This window comes from Papilio machaon, chromosome 25 (genome assembly GCF_912999745.1).
Source record: "Papilio machaon chromosome 25, ilPapMach1.1, whole genome shotgun sequence".
NCBI lineage: Eukaryota > Metazoa > Arthropoda > Insecta > Lepidoptera > Papilionidae > Papilio > Papilio machaon.
The window spans coordinates 1,283,668-1,300,742 of record NC_060010.1 but is presented as its reverse complement, the minus strand read 5'-3'; the positions used below and the strand labels follow the sequence as shown (position 1 = coordinate 1,300,742).

Below are 17,075 nucleotides of genomic sequence, written 5' to 3'. Positions count from 1 at the left end.
GTACTTTTTTGTTACATAATAAAAATGTGAAATACAAAGAGTAATACCCTTCACATAGTTCCTACAAAATAATTGTATGCGAACCGTGCTAAAGTTCATATCTGTTATCATTTTCATTTGGACCACAAACCAAAGCGTGTTAATGTTCGATTACTTAATCGCTTTTATGTTATCACTTGTACCAAACAAGCAGCTGTCTCAATGAATCACTGGACCGTACACTCGGGCTATCACGTCGCCAGTTTCACTGCAACCGTCGCGTTGGAAGGTCCCTCGTTAATAAACAAAACACTACATATTCCCGCCAAACGAAAGTTTTTTTAGAAAAGTGGTATTTTATAAGTGAATTTTGTTAACTGCTTTTAGAATTATAAATTGTTTTTAATGGTTGCATAATGCATTGTTCGTAGAATTAGAAAGTGAGGAAGCTAATTATGTATTGACTGATGTGTTTGTGCTATATGTATGAGGAATTGTCTTTAAAATAGGTGAGGTTTTTTCTTTTAAAAATAATATTTCTATGTGTTGTTAAATATAAGTTGTGTTACAAAGAAAGGACGGTCTGCAGAAGTCGATGGCAAAAGGTTCTAGGGTTTTGGAATAGTAATTAAGTACAGTCAGCACAGCATCGATGATTGGAAGTAGGGAAGATATTAGGGAACGTAATGTATACTTATTAAAAATATTGGAGTGTAGCTATGTATTTATACCAAAAAAAAAAATACATTTCGTACACGATGTATACGATGTATACAACGACGACCATATAACGAACCACCATTGTTTTAAATTTTTGTCTGTCTATCTGTATGACTGTCTGAAAGGTGTTTGTTCCGGGTTGGTAGCAGTTTGTGACGGGAAGGTAGCTGATGTACACGGGTATATTATAGGCTACATTATTATCCTACGCTCATGAAGTCGCTGGTAACCTGGTAATAAGTAAAGAATTTAAATTGGCTTAAGTAATGAAGAACGAAAGGATAAGTAAAGAACCTATAGTAGATTTAACCAATTGTTTGACTCTTTAGTCAATGGAATTTCCTACTATAAAGAAATCCCCCTTGATTTTTTTACGTCGGAATAAATTTAAATAATTATGAATACATCTTACTAAAATTTAGATAGATGGATGTTTGTTACAATGCATCTTCAGAACGAACACAGTGTGGAAGAACATATAGGTTACTAATTAAGTTTTTTTTAATGACGCGCGAACGGAGTCACGGGCGATAGCTAGTTTTTTTAATAATTAAATTATAGATTACAGATAATGCTATTAATATAACAAAAATAAACGCAATTATTTTTGTTTTAATCTGTGATAAATAACAATATGTTACGATATCTTTTAGTATCCATAACTACAAGGTGTCCACGATACAAATAAATATTGTCATCCCTTTCATTTTTCTTGACAAAACTGAGATAAGGATATGTTTTCTGCGAATGTTTCGGCAATGGAAACTATGAATTCCAAATCAAAATCTGTTCAATCATTGTTTGAAACAACAGGTTTCTAGCGCGCAATTATAAGACGGAACTCTATTAAACGAATATTGTTCAACAAACCGCGAAGACGTGTGTAAAAAAGTACAACTATTCTTTATTTATACTGAAGTTACGAACGACTCCTTATAAAAATTGTTATTAGGAAACGCTTCGCCTGTTTGTGTCGTAAGGCACAACGTAAGCAGGGAATCTGCAATTGCGGATGTCTATGGGCGGTCGCTTCGCAGTTCCTTCGCATTCAGGTGAGCACGTACTCGCTTGCCACTTTGTTATTTTTAAAAAATCGAAGCCGGTTCGGGTAACTAGTCATACTAATATTATAAATGCAGATGTTTGGATGGATAGATGTTTGTTTGTTTGAAGGTATCTCCCGAACGGCTTAACGGATCTTGATGAAATTTGGCACATATGTAGAACATAGTCTGGAAGAACACAGAGGCTACTTATTACGTTTTTCTTAATGCCGCAGGCGACAGCTAGTTATTCAATAAACATGCTTGTATAAGATCAGACAATTGTCTATTTAAATATATAAGCCTATTCATTTCCCTATACCTTTGTAAAATTGAATAGACTTGAGAAGGGAAGTAAATCAACTATTGAGTCATCACAATTGTATAGGGAATGAGAAATTCAATATTACCGACCTCTTTGAAGTAATGGCGGGGACGGTCAATGATCTTAAAATTACCGGAACTTTGTATCAAGGTATTGAGGAAAAATATGAGTATAATCGTATCTTAATCCATTGCTTAAAATTTATTATCTTTTTTTTTAATCGGTCAAGCCACGGAAAAAATTCAAGAGAATTCGACAGCCGGATGTCGCTAGTTGTTTAATGGTTAAAAAGGCAGATGAAAAATTACATAGATTTGTTGTGTATTACGAATGGATAACAAACGAGTATATTAGAAAAATAATAGTAGTACAAGTCGTAGAGAAATTATAATTAAAAGGCGCAAAGAATCCCTTTTAGGTCTAAGAGTTGGATGGAAGATAAAACGATTTGAAGAAAGCGCAGCGCCTGAGCAGGTTGCGCGAATAGAGTATGTGCAATATGTATAAAGAAAGTGCACCTTTCAAATTACTCCATAAAATACAATTAGATACTGTTTTGTTAAACACGTATGTTAACCCTTTGCACGCCACGCCGGTGATTACATTATGAACGTCAACGTGATTATAAAAGAGTATGTTTTAACGTTGAATATGTATCATCAGAACTGCTTTCATGTATTCATCAAAATCGTATTTCGGAAGCCTACATTTCAACAATCGTGATTACAGCTAATGTTTCATATAAGCGTGTGATAACTGGATTGACATATGTTTAAGATAAAATTTAATTGAAACACTGTATTAGTTATTTATAGTCAGGCCATTTATATAAACCTAACTGTCGTCTGGCATTCCGTCTGCGCGGAGTTAAAAAACACTTAATTAGTATCCAATTTTTTCTTACAGGCTATGTTCAGCCGTTTTGGAGTTTTCTAACAAATATCCACATACATTCGCATTTATAATATTAGTTAGTTTTAAAGAAATGTACACTCGTATGACAAAGTATTTTCGTTTACAGACCTATCAGTTCTCACATTTATTACGGATTTATATTTATGAGTGTCGTTATTTATCTTTCTTCGCAAGTGTACATAAGCTATAAGATTTATTGCAGTCTTTAGAGAACAATGCTAAATGAAATCACTACAAACAAAACATCAACAATACTTGGTAAATCATCTCTAAGCGACCTGATTGTGAAGTTTTTAATAACACTTTATAGGTTAGGAATCGGATCCGCACTCAGAGTTCTTTAATTAAACAAAGTCGCTTAATGTAGATTTATAACTTACTAAATCTACACAAAATCCTTCCTTAGTTACTGGGGAAAGTGACAAGGAAGAAAGGAGAATTTTTCTGTACGTCTCTTCCTCATTCCATTAAGGTAACTAATACATCAGTAATTATTTTACATGATAAAGTTGTCTATATGCAGCGTTCACTTCGCTATTTTGTTTGTGTGTCACCATCTGCTAATAAAAGATGGTCTGAGAACTTAACAGTGGAAGATACCGCAACAACAATATTCGTTAAGTGAACGAACCAGTGAAATACCACGACCACACAGAATTCAAGCGTCAAGTGGAAGCAATTCCACATTTCGTCTGATGAGTGTGCGTCGGAGGCCTAATTTTAGTCCTCTTTCCCTTCCCACCCTACTCTCTTCAAAGGAAAGGCTAGCAAATGGAAAAAAGATTTGGCGGAAGAAGGGACGCGTAGAAAGGGGAAATATTCTCATTTGATTAAAGGTAGGCAACGCATCTGCAATTTCAGATATCTATGGGCAGCGGTCGCTTCGCTATTTCGGCGAATTCAGGTGGCCCTTTGCTTCTTTGCGGTTTTTTTATAAAAAAAAAATTCTTTTAAATACAATTCTAATAGGAATGGCTAATAATAAATGGTATATATCTTTAACAATTACATAAATCTCGTGTTAGTACCTCTGACGTAGTTTAAGTACCATTCTTTTGTTTGCGGGTTTTCTTGATGACAGATTGTTCAGTCACGATCAAAGCCATACGGTCAATACGTGAATGCACTGACGTATCACATGTAGTGGTAAAACTATATTATATAAGGTACAGTCAAAGAATTTAATTCCAATCCCACTTACGATGGAATATGCAAATTGTTACCACGAGAGCTATAATTTACCAATATTGCTATGACAAGTTATCGACTTAATAACATTGTATAGACAAACCATGATATCTGGATATCGATCGGAAAGGAGCTGCTATTACATTCAGTTCTGTCAGAAATTATAAAATCAAAATGACTTAAAAGGAAAAACATGATATGACAGCTATAATACGAAATATTGTGACACTTTTTTGGCTTGGACAAGAGGGCGCTAGTGATCTAATCGTAATTTATTTTCACTTATGGGCAAATATCCTTATTGGTCTGTAAGCATCAAATGACATTTACTGAAATGGGTAGGAAATAAACGTCCTCGACTGTACAAATGACATATCTTTCACTGTCTTTGATAAAACGGATATATTTTTCCCATAACTTTACTGAAATAGATACTCACGGTTATATCTAAATTGTCAATCAATGTCTAAAAGGTTGCATCAAAATTGGTCTGCAGGTAGCTTAGAACCGGGAAACGGACATAGGATAATTTTTACCCCGTTTTCTATTTTTTTATTCCGCGCGGACGGAGTCGCGGGTAAAAGCTAGTTAATTATATTCAAAGTTTACTAACCTAAAACTAGATGATGAAAAATTTCGTTACTCTCCGATAAGAATGACAAAGTTGACGCGTCATCCAGTGCTGTGTAAATATGTCAATCAATCTTGTAGCAGCCATGTCAAACAAAATAATCTAAGAAAACATCTTTTAATTACTGGGTTTTTATAAGTTTACTCAAGAGAAATATAATCTGTATTTACTTTTTAATTTAACTTTAAGAAGACAGTGGAATTATCAACGACATTTTATTTATTTGTTTTTAAATGCAAGATATACTTTATTTGATAGACACCTTTGCCCAATCATGATGAAATGTATAAAAAAAAAATAAGTTCAAATAATAATGGGCGTCGAATCAAATAATTTTAGGCATTCCGCTGCTCCTTTGCCCTTACATTTAAAAAAAAAAAAAAACAAATCATCAAACTTACTTTTGTAAGTCACGAAATGTAAGTTTGTGACGAGATAAGTGACAAAGTTTTGTTCGTTGTCAGATTACAAATCTATATATATAAAAGAAAGTCGTGTTAGTTACACTATTTATAACTTAAGAACGGCTGAATCGATTTGAATAAAAATTGGTGGGCAGGTAGCTTAGAACCAGGAAACGGACATAGGATAATTTTTACCCCGTTTTCTATTTTTTATTCCGCGCGGACGGAGTCGCGGGTAAAAGCTAGTTATTAATAAAAGTACTGCTTGAAACTATGTAAGTACTCTGTTTTGAAAATTACGTAAAATTTAATGCTTTGTGCTAAGGTCTGTCAGCTCAAACAAGTTACAATCGAAGGGCTCAAACCTACACTAAATTAGGGATGACCAGGCCTTAGTCAACCACGCTGGTCTAGCGTAGGTTAGTTATTTATTCGCAGATATTATGTGATTGAAAATTACATTTTTCGTTTTGTTTCGACTTAAACGCACTTGTTGACTTTCCTGATAATTCTAGATGTTTTATTAGTTCAAATCCTCACCACCGCTACCAATCGCAACCGTCAGCGCTAAAATGCCGAAAATCAAATAGGCACAAAATAAAACAGTTTATAGCCTGTCCATGCGTAACTTGAGCTATAGAATTCAAAAATCGAACACCACATTGGTATATCGGGGATCAAACCCAGGTAGTGGACCGCAGCGAACACGTAGTTTTAATGGCTAATGCACAAACCGTGCCAAAGCCAAAAATAAAGAAGAAGAAACCCAGATAGATTAATAAATTGGACTGAGTTGATTTTAAATTTATTCTATGACTTTAGTCATTTAAATGAAAGTCCTTGCTCCGTATTACGGTCACAAATTGATCTTAAGGCCATAATTTGCATACAATAGCTTGATATTTTGTTGTCTTATAAACGCCAGTTACCGTTGGTTTCTGAGATGACAATCTCTGTATAAAACATATCGTCATCCCTGTCATTATCTTTGACAAAACAGGGATAACAATATGTTGCAATTGAGAATTTTGTCCTCAGAAACCCACCGTTAATACGACAAATTGACATACAAACATAACAATATTTATTAGTAGGTGTTATTGCCCTTGTAGCTAATAAAGTTGACTTGGTAATAGTAGGATTCTAAATCCATGTTGTAGTCCTCTTTCCCTTTCTTACTTTTTTTATAATGAAACTATGGAACGGAGAAGGAGTTTTAGCAGGGGATGAGATATATAGAAAGGGTAATTTTACTTTCTAAACGCTCCCTCTGTTGTCTTAAAGGTAAGGAACGCATCGCATCTTTTAACTGGTTGAAAATGTCTATTGGCGGCGATAACTTCACTATTTTATCGAAGTCTGATGTCTTTATTTAAAAAAACATTTTCTGAAGCTTCATAAAATTAAATAACGAAAAACAATAAGCCAAGCTGACTGCCACTCCGGGGAAGAATTGAACACCTCACTCTTCAATATTCTAATGTAAAATAAAACAATGGCGGAATTTCCGTTGAATTTAAATTCGTATTGTAAGCTCACACTATCAAAACACTAAGGAAAACATATCGTTGTCTCTTTTTTTTAAAGAGATTGAGAGGGACGACAAGACTGTGGTTAAAGAATGTCTTGAGAACAGTAACTTATTGTTACGTTATCTTTACGTTGGTACATTGGTGACCACTTTAAATAGTCTTTCATTTTTTTATCTATATCGTAAATACGCCATACTTTTCTAAAAGCTGAAAATACAGTCTAAAATGTTTTAATTTAAATTTTGCAATTTTCAAATTAGAGCACTGAGAAATAATTTTTGACAATATATGTTTATTTTTTTTTTAAACTTGAGCTGGAAAAAAATACAAAAATCAAATTTCAACACATTCTTTTACAGTTAAAGATACAAAATATGTTAAGCATAAAAATTGAACTATATTATAAAAAGTATGTCAAATATATTAAGATCAATAAATTTTGTTCTTCCAGATATTTTGACGACAGTCGAGCGCGGGCACCCATCCGTCAGTTATAATGTGAATCAAAATGTTGCTCAACATTTGCAAGTCATGTCAATAGTGAGTATTGAAATATATTTCTTGTAAAAATAATCATAAACATGAAATTCCACTGCTGTGACATTGACATATATTACTGTCCCTGTTTATATCAAAAAGTAAGACAGGGATGAAGATGTGTTAATACAAGTTTCACGGCAAACGTAACTATAGTAGTCGACTGTTTTCATTTGCCGCTTATTGGAACGAAGTTCCTTATCGCGCGTTGTGAAAGGGGGCTAGACGGAAAAAATTCTTACGAAAAGTTGTCACGACACTTTTTGCTATAGTAAGTATGTTAACGACGAATGAGCGCTACTTCACCATGGCAACGATGTGACAATATATAACGAAAATTCATAGAAATAAAATGTACTTCTTGTGAAGACTTAAGTTTTTTATTCATAGAATAAACATTGGTTCCTTCACTAATTAATCGAAAGGAACTTCGTTCCATCCGGGTGTCCCTTGACACCTCTCAAGTATTTTAATGCTGTCAAAGATTATTTTTTTTGCAATAAAATAAAGATCCAACATTAAGTAGAGATGAAATGTGACATTATTACTAACTAAAGTTCAGTATATTTTGTGCCGCTTTCTTCTTAAAAGTGGACGCCTATGAGCTCTGCTTTTGCCCAATCCAGATAATTTTACGTACTATAGGTAATTTACGAAATATCAAATGTTTGCCAAACCGCCGCCATTTTTCTACTGACACCAATAAGCTCCATCACTGTCAAATCTCTTTTCTAAACAAAATTTCCAACTTCGATCATGATAAGAAATCTCAAGTGTCGAGATAAATAGGGAAGACCTTTGACTATAGAGATACGGACTAGACAAAGTGCCACCGTTGTACTAAATAAATTCGACCAGTTTACACAGGAGCTAAGGTAAAGGTAAATATAAGACATATGTGAATATTCATTATCATCATCAGCTCACTATACGTCCCCACCGAGGGGCTCGGAGCCTACCCCAACTTAGGGTTGTTTAGGCCATAGTCAACCACAGCCAAGCGGGTTGACTTCACACATATCATTGGACTTCTCCGATATGTGCAGGTTGCATCATGATGTTTTCCTTCACCGTAAGAACGTCGGATAAATGTACTTATGTAAATCGAAAATCGAAAAACACATTGGTACATGGCGGGATTCGAACCCAGGACCTGCAGATTGCAAGTCAAGTGCTTAACCCCTGAGCCACCGACGAATGTGAATATTAAAACGTTTCAATTTGACGCAAAAAAATTACACATAGACAAGCAAGTATAGATCACACTGTTCGTCTCTTGACAGGTCCTGTCACTTAAAAGTCAAAGGGTAGACAGCAAACATTTTCTTGATTTTTATCAATTTACTATTTCATATTTTATTACATCAGCGCTTGTTGCAATTGTTTCCATCCGGCATTTTTGAAACATTTAAATAATCTGTTAGATTATTCTTTTTTGACATTGACATTTATTGTAATGTGACTTTGTTTTTTTTTGGAACGCACTAAGGAACAGAGTAGTAGTGTACTCCAGTATCAACATTAATAAAGTAGTCGTGTAGTTTTAAAATTGTGCATCAGTGAAATCAAAATGTGACTTTAGTGGATTTCGTTTTCGAATTTTTTAACTTAAATTTTTCGAATTATTGTTTTTTTTTATTTTCTATAAGTTTATGTAAGTATGTTTATGTACATTTTTGGTTTGTACGTTATTTAATTTTACGATAAATTGACTCATAAATTAAATTAATTTTATCATCGAATAAACGAAACAATCATATTAATTTTCTTCTCAATTGTGTAATAACAAAATTATGTTTTTTATTAAATTTTTCAATAAAATAACAAAATTAATGTCTATGGTTTATTTAAAAACAATTTAAGTTTTAATGGATGGATGGATGTTTGTTTGAAGGTATCTCCAGAAAGGCTTAACGGATCTTGATGAAATTTGGCACAGATGTAGATCACAGTCTGGAATAACACATAGAGTACTCATAAAGTTTTTTTTATTCCACGCGGACGAAGTCACGGGCAAAAGCTAGTTGTTTTATAAATCAGACTATGAACTTTTAGCAACTATGTGAATTCTCTTAAATGTCTGATATAGTATATATTTATTCTACATATTTTTCCTTGTTTGTTACAGCTGTCTGGAAACGATGTACTGGAATTGCTGCGAAGAGAGATTCTGTTTCGATAAGAAAATAGTCACTTACAAGTAAGTGAATGATGTATAATATTACGAACAAAGTGATTAATATTTTACGAGTATTATACTTGATGTCCGGGTTATAGCCTTATAAAGGTAAAATTGTTTAGATAGCTTTGTTATAATTTGTTATTTCAATAGATGCGAAAAAATGCACTAGAAATTTTATAACCTCTTTTAAATACCTAAGCGTGAGCACGAATTTAAATTATTTTTGGTTTTTAGATAAATCAATGCCAAGTAAAGAGCTCTGTAGTGCACATTTTCAATATCACAAACTATATGTTAACTCTTGAATATGTCGGAAATATACCTTGAGATACTTGTATATAAATGTATGTTATCGGAAAGATATAGGATATGTAAAGATAAAATATAATAACGCAAGATAAATATAGATATAAACAGCATTATGTATATTTGCAAATGTATTTGTTTTTTATCGATTTATGGATGGTATAAAATTTGATTTGCTATTAATAAGATTGTGTTTATCCGACTTATTAAAAACTAGTTTTTCCCGCGACTCCGTCCGCGCGGAATAAAAAAAATAGAAAACGGGGTAAAAATTATCCTATGTCCGTTTCCTGGTTCTAAGCTACCTGCCCACCAATTTTCAGTAAAATCGATTCAGCCGTTCTTGAGTTATAAATAGTGTAACTAACACGACTTTCTTTTATATATTGGGTTTTTCAACAAGAACTTTGTTTTTCATTTGGGGCCACACCAACAACATGACAGTTTTGACATTTAGTTTTTTGACCTATTCGTAGTAGAGGCTTTGGCAATTGCTACAATGAATTCAATTTCGCTCGAAAATCGCATTAAAATAATTAAAGTCCACTATGAAAATGGTGCAATTTATTGCAAACCAAATTTCCCGAAATTCAGCTGTTAAGTGGCCAGCCAGATCGTGTGATTTAACACCACTGGATTATTTTTTTGTGGGGCTATGTTAAGGACAGAATCGATCGCGGCCTTAAAACTCAAAATCCTTGACGTGATTAACGAAATAGACCCGCCATTTTGCTTTGATGCAAACTTTGATGAAAGAATCGACATCTGTCAGCGTGGTTGTGGTGGACATTTGCCAGATATCATTATTCATTCATAATTGCCAAACTTTTCTCTTCGATTACGAACATTGTATTAACAAAAAAAAATTGAATCCTCTTCATCTAAACTCTTTGTTTTATTTTGTTTTAGAAAACAAAGTTCTTGTTGAATAACCCATAGATAACTATGTTTAGATGGATGTATGTTTGTTTGAAGGTATCTCTGGAACGACTTAACAGATCTTGATAAAATTTGGCACAGATGTAGAACATTTATTTATTTATTTATTTATTTATTTATTTAAAAACAACTGCATAGCATCCTTACAGTACGCAACCAATTTGACACTATACATACTAGTTTACACGATAACATTTATAATAACAGTAAAAACACATAACAATGGCAAATAAAAAAAAAACAAAAAAAAATACATAGATAAACAGTGCAAGAATATATCAACGCGTAACTACACATCAATATTATTAATCAATAATCAATAAATTTAATATTCAAACGTCTTCCACACATCTGTAGGCAGCCTCTGTGAATTTCGGCTCGCTGCAACTAAATATATCTATATCCCTAGATATGATATTAAGAAGCCGTATAGCCCGCACTATAGGAGCATTTTCCAATAGATTCGTCCTAGCGGTGGGCTCGAGAAACAATGGCGGGCGGCGGCGCACCTGAACCACGCAGTCAGGGACACGCAGGCGCAGCGCTGCTAGCACGGCTGGCCGGCATACCGCGCCGCGCAGGACGCGCCACACGCTGCGCACGAGGGCCACGTCCCGACGCACTCGCAACGTGCTGTATCCGACCATACCATTCATAATCTGGAAGAACACATAGGATACTTATTATTTTTTTAAATTCCGCGCAGACGGAGACAAGGGCGACAGCTAGTTAAAAATATTCGTGACAAGTTATGTTTTTAGAAATAAAAATATTGTTAAGGTCTAATGGTAAAGACAATATTACTAGAGAAAACTGTTTAGTTATACACGTGTTTTAACCCTTTGACCGCCGGTGGTTGATATTATGGACGTCAACGTCGTTACAATAGAGTATATTTTATACTAAAATATGTATTATCACAATTGCTTTCGGTATGAGTACTTTGTTATTTTTTGTCAAGATCGCCTTTCGGAAGTCTACGCATTATCACAGGGACTCCCAAACTATTTTGGACAAGTGACCCCTTTTCCAAAATGAACTGTTACCACAGACCCTCCATGGCCAAATTACCTACTTTTAAGATCAATTATTGTTATTATTACTTTTCATTCTGACTTAGGTCAATAGAAGAAGACAGAGTGAGATGCAATGCTTTAAATTCCTTCCCTTCGGAGTCGATTCCCTTTGGGAATCCCTGCATTGTTATATTACAATAATGATTTCTGGTAATTTCTAACACCAGCGTGCGATAATAAGACATAAAACCAAATTTCAGCTATTTACAAATTTCAGCTAGAATTTAATTTAAATACTGTCTAAGTTTTTGTTGGGCCTTTTAGCTTTAATTGATTTTTTTTTTGGAACAGACATATATGTTGTCATAGAATTAAATTCGATTCCAAGCAAACTGTCACACCACAGGTGTTAATTCAGCACGATCGGGTAGGAAATATACTTCCTCGACTGTATTTCGATATGAACTTGACATGTATTATATATAAAAGAATACATAATGTATTCTATACGTAATACAATAATAGTTCACAATAATACAGTAACAGTAAGTCAGTATTACTTTACTGGTTTATTGCACAAGTTACAGAGATTTTCCTTGTATTGTAACAATTAACTGATTTGTTATCTACATTTTTATATATAGCCTTTATATACTTATATATAACATAACCTTACTTGCTTATATACTCGAAAATTTTATGATCTTGCTAATTAATTAATATATTGGAAAAAAATTGGTTAAAAGATATCTTAATCGCTGTTTCAATTATCTATCTCTGTGACAAATATATCCATTTAGCCGTTATGAAGTTACAAACATCCATCCATCCATCCAAAGTTTCGCATCTATTAGTATATTTAGTAAGTAATTTAGGACTAAAAATGGACAGTAAGTTACGCTTTGAGGAACACATACTAGAAATAATGCGCAATTGCTTTTATAGGCTTAAAGTCTTGTATGGTATTCGTGAATATTTATCGGTAGACATACGCGTAAAATTGTGTGAAACGTTGGTTTTATCCAAATTGTCGTATGCTGATTCTGTGTTTAGCGGGTGCTTATACGCTAGGACTAAAAAAATAATTCAAAGAATTCAAAACGCCTGCGTACGTTTCTGCTTTCCAATCCCCCGGCGATCTCATAGCACCCATTTTTAAACCGTCACAATATGCTGAACATGGCTAATCGACAAATCCTGCACTTTTCCACGGTGCTCTTCGGTGTAATAAAATCAGGCGAACCCTCTTATTTATATGAAAAGCTAACGTTTTCACAGCGGTTCGCTAGAACGGCACCACGTCTCAATTTTCCTAAATACCATACGAGTGCTTTTCGTGGTAGCTTTCGTTTCGCTGCAACTAAGTGCTGGAACGATCTCCCACCTCCTATCAGAAACTCTATCTCCTTCAATTCTTTTAAATTTAAATTAAGGTCATGGTTACTTTCTATTCAAAAATCTAGCACTTAGTTGTCTAACTTTTAATTTTTAATCTTAAATTAGTCTATTCAGTTATTTCTTTACTTTTCTATATTAATCAAAACATAGCTGAAGGTATAAAAACAAACACACAACACTACTTACTCACAGTTACTTGAACTGAATACAATTTGTAAAATATTGCATTGAAAACTTTGTAATTTTAACAATTTAAATTGACTTGAGCTATTTCAATGCTTATATATAACTTTATTTATTTTTTATTTATTATTTTTTATTATTACTATTATTTTTTATAAAGGTGCCAGCTGAAAACCAGCGCAGGGGCAGTTTAGTCTGTCCCTGCTTCGCTGAGCTGGCTCCCTTTTGCCAGACTTTGTGCCTTGCATGTGTCTGTTTTTCTTTTTTTGATTTTATATATTATTTTTTTTTATTTGTGGCAATAAATGTTTTTTCTTTCTTTCTTTCTTTCTTTCTAAGTGAGATTAAGATTTTAAGATTAGAAGTTTTTTAGTATATTTTTATTATAAAATTGTATTTATATAATTTTTTGTTAATAAATAAACAAATCCTTGAGCAGTCTACATTTACAGTTTAATCAAACAACAGCTATAAAACAAATGTTAATTTAAATATGACATTTGTGTAATTAAAAAAAAACGTAAGTAGCCTATGTGTTCTGCTAGACTATGTTCTACATCTGTGCCAAATTTCATCAATCCGTTCTGCCGTTCTGGAGATACCTTCTAACAAACATCCATCTAAACTTTCGCATTTATAATATCAGTAAGATTATTTTTTGGCAACACATGGAGTAATTTTATTAGATAGCGATAAAACAGTAATAGAAGTTAAAATTTGAATGGAAATAAAACTAGAAAAGCCCTTATCATCAATGAGTTTTGTTCACTGATCTTAACTGTTTAAATAGGTGATTTACTCATTTAAAAACATTCAACTCGGTGTAAAAACTATTTCTTGTTTTGTTTCTTTTTACCCTGCGATTTATAATCAACCAGGTTTACTTACCCGAAGACTTTGCTTAAATTCGTTACCGATAATTTCGAGTATTTAATCGTTGGTTTCTGAAATCAAAATCCCCGTATAAAAAAGGTTATTTCAATGATAATGAGAGAGATGAGCAGGATGACGAAACATGTTATACAAGGATTTTGGTCTCAGAAACCAACGATAAGTAATAATTGTACGTATCTTTGGATTTCCGACGTCACTTGCATATAATATTGACGAATGAGATTGAATGTGGATGGCTATAAAGGTAGAGGAAGACCAAAGAAAGTATGGATGGATTGTGTAAAAGAGGATATGCGTAAGAAGGGGGTAAATTCAGATATGACGGCTGATAGAGATGTATGGAGGAGTAGTACATACTGAGCCGACCCTCCATAGGGATAAGGGCAGCTTGATTAATGATGGATCGATCTGGAGGTCGTAAAACTGTTGTGGGATAAGGACAGAGAGATAATGATGAGATAGATTAAGATAAGGACAGATAGACTTTCGACGTCACGAATTGTGTATGTCAACAGGTTGGATGAAAATGTGACGTCAGTGTACGCCAATGGCATCACCAACATGGGCGCCAGTCTTGAGAGTGTTGTGACGCAGCAGCCACACAACAACAACCACCTCCCTCCCACGGCAGTGATGGGAAGGGAGGTAAAAGAGATGCCAATACATGCTGATAAGATTTACGAGGTACGATAACTTATACACTTTACCAAGCTTATATGAAAACTGAATATACTCATGTCCAAGAATGAGAGAATTCTGTAGCTTCTTTCCTTAGCTGCATCCAAATTTACCTGAATTTATCTTACACATTGAATTTAATTTTAGTTTCATTTCAGACTCTCAAAATAAAACTAAAAGGTAAAACTTTATTATTAGAACAAATGTTTTCTTTTAAGCTTATTAGTTCAACTTATTGTAATACATACCATTTGATAATCGATAACTTAAAAAATTTCAGGTGTTCTCAAAATCTCTGATATTCAGAGAAGACCATGAACTCAAATCTAAAGGAAGCTTGGAAACTCTCGACGATATTGAGACTAAATCGGAACCTGATTACCTCTCTGATAGACCGAACAGAACGAAGGTGTACTTCGAAGACGAAGTAGACTCCCCCGTTACTGATTTCGAGATCATGTTCAAAGACGAACTTCTAGCTAGCTACGATATGTTTAAAATAGACGAAGAAGAAGAAGAAAGTAAGAGTCCAGATACAGAAGAAGGATTAACAATGAGCGTATCTGTTAAGAAGCAAGACGTAATCAAACCAAGCACGGTGACTTTGAAAGGAGAACCAAAAATGACGACACCGAATTCAATATACCAATACGATCCAGTATCAGTTGTACAACTACCAACGAATCTAACTCTACCGAGAGTTGAAAGTGTAAAAGGTATTTTAAGACAGAAATCTGACATTAGCAGAAGCGACAGTGTACGGACTTTAGAAAGAGTTGACAGTAACAGACTCCTTAAATCTACATTAAACAGAGTGGAAAGTCTAAAGAATATTGATCCTAATAAGATTAATAAAGTGCTAGCTAGGGTACCTCATAGAAGTGCCTCATTCTTGAACATTCCAGAACATTTAACGCCAACTAAACCTCCTTTAATGAAGAGTAAATCCACAGTAGGAGTGACGTCATTAGCAGAACATGAATTGAAGTTAAGTCAACTCCCAGACACACCAATTATAAGGAGTAACAACTTACCAAGATTCTTTGCAGATAGTCCTTCTTTGTCTGAATATAAGGGCGAAACTAGCTTGCAGAGTATAAAACAGAAGACTGCTTTAATGTTCCAAGAGAATGATTTCAGTATGCCGAGGTACTATGGAGGTTCGAAACCATTGGAGCCTCCGCCAGTTCACGAAAGTAAATCGATGCCTGATTTAAGAAATCCCACATCGAATGTTAAAGCTAGCAAGCGCTTGGTCAAACTTAGAAGCAAATTGAAGCCTTTGGTTATAAGAAAAAGCTCCGATGAAAGACTATAAGTTTACATGGAATAAGTTACTAATATATTTTTAATAATCAATATTGTGCCCAACATTTTATTTGACTAGATTTTTTTATTTCAATTTAATAATTGATTTAAATTATTTAAAGCAAATAGGAGCCGAAAATATTGTACTTATTTAAGTAGTACTTAGCGTTAGCAAATTAGCTGTTGCTAATAAAAAGTAACTTAAACAAAATTGGAAGATAACTTATGTTTTATATTTCTGACGGTTTAATCTTTCTCTCTCTCTCACCCATTTTCTGTCTTTCATTCTTTCTCATTCTCTTATTTTCAACTGTATTTAAATCTGTATAAATTTGCTAACTAAGTTTTGTATTTCAAATTTTGTCGTTTAAATTGTTTTTATATAATTATTACCATTTAATTACCAAATATTGATATTAATTTCATAATTAAATAGTAAATGAAATAAAATAAATTAATCATTACTATATTAGTCATTTGCTTGGTGCTAAATAAAAAAATCGTGAAATTTATTTTACAATATCCACTTTACTCTGTGGTCATTGTAAAAACGTTAAATGAAATGTTGATGCTATATTTGTATTATTAATTGTAATATCTTTCTTAATTAATAATCTAATATATAAAATTCTCGTGTCATAGTTTTCGTTCCCGTACTCCTCCGAAACGGCTTGACCGATTCTCATGAAATTTTGTGAGCATATTCAGTAGGTCTGAGAATCAGCCAACATCTATTTTTCATAACCCCCCCCCCATTTTTTAACTGCGCGCGGACGGAGTCGCGGACGACAGCTATAATTTATAATTATATTTAATATCTAGTATTTTAAGTATTTATTTTACACCACTATTATCAATGTTATTCATAAAATGTTGCTTTAGTTTACAATTCGACTT

At 33.5% G+C, this 17,075-nt stretch overlaps 1 protein-coding gene across 2 annotated transcripts; it reads left to right on the top strand.

The window, feature by feature from the left end:
* The first annotated feature begins 256 nt into the window (after positions 1 to 256).
* LOC106713386 lies at positions 257 to 16,236 on the top strand. 2 transcript variants are annotated; one of them, XM_014506190.2, is made up of 4 exons: positions 7,246 to 7,277; positions 9,403 to 9,474; positions 14,708 to 14,876; positions 15,151 to 16,236. In XM_014506190.2, exons 1-4 carry the CDS (start codon positions 7,246 to 7,248, stop codon positions 16,186 to 16,188), a joined length of 1,311 nt encoding a protein of 436 aa, XP_014361676.2. In that variant the 3' UTR covers positions 16,189 to 16,236. The 2 variants fall into 2 exon arrangements, 1 of the variants encoding a protein (XP_014361676.2); XR_006756484.1 differs by lacking the exons at positions 14,708 to 14,876; positions 15,151 to 16,236 and adding an exon at positions 257 to 488 and having other exon boundaries at positions 7,189 to 7,277; positions 9,403 to 9,476.
* Positions 16,237 to 17,075: the final 839 nt, after the last annotated feature.

Coding starts and splice junctions, on each gene's coding strand:
- LOC106713386 (XM_014506190.2), top strand. CDS start 7,246: ATGTTGCTCAACATTTGCAAGTCATGTCAATA. Junction 7,278..9,402: donor ATTTGCAAGTCATGTCAATA/GTGAGTATTGAA, acceptor TGTTTGTTACAG/CTGTCTGGAAACGATGTACT. Junction 14,877..15,150: donor ATGCTGATAAGATTTACGAG/GTACGATAACTT, acceptor AAAAAATTTCAG/GTGTTCTCAAAATCTCTGAT.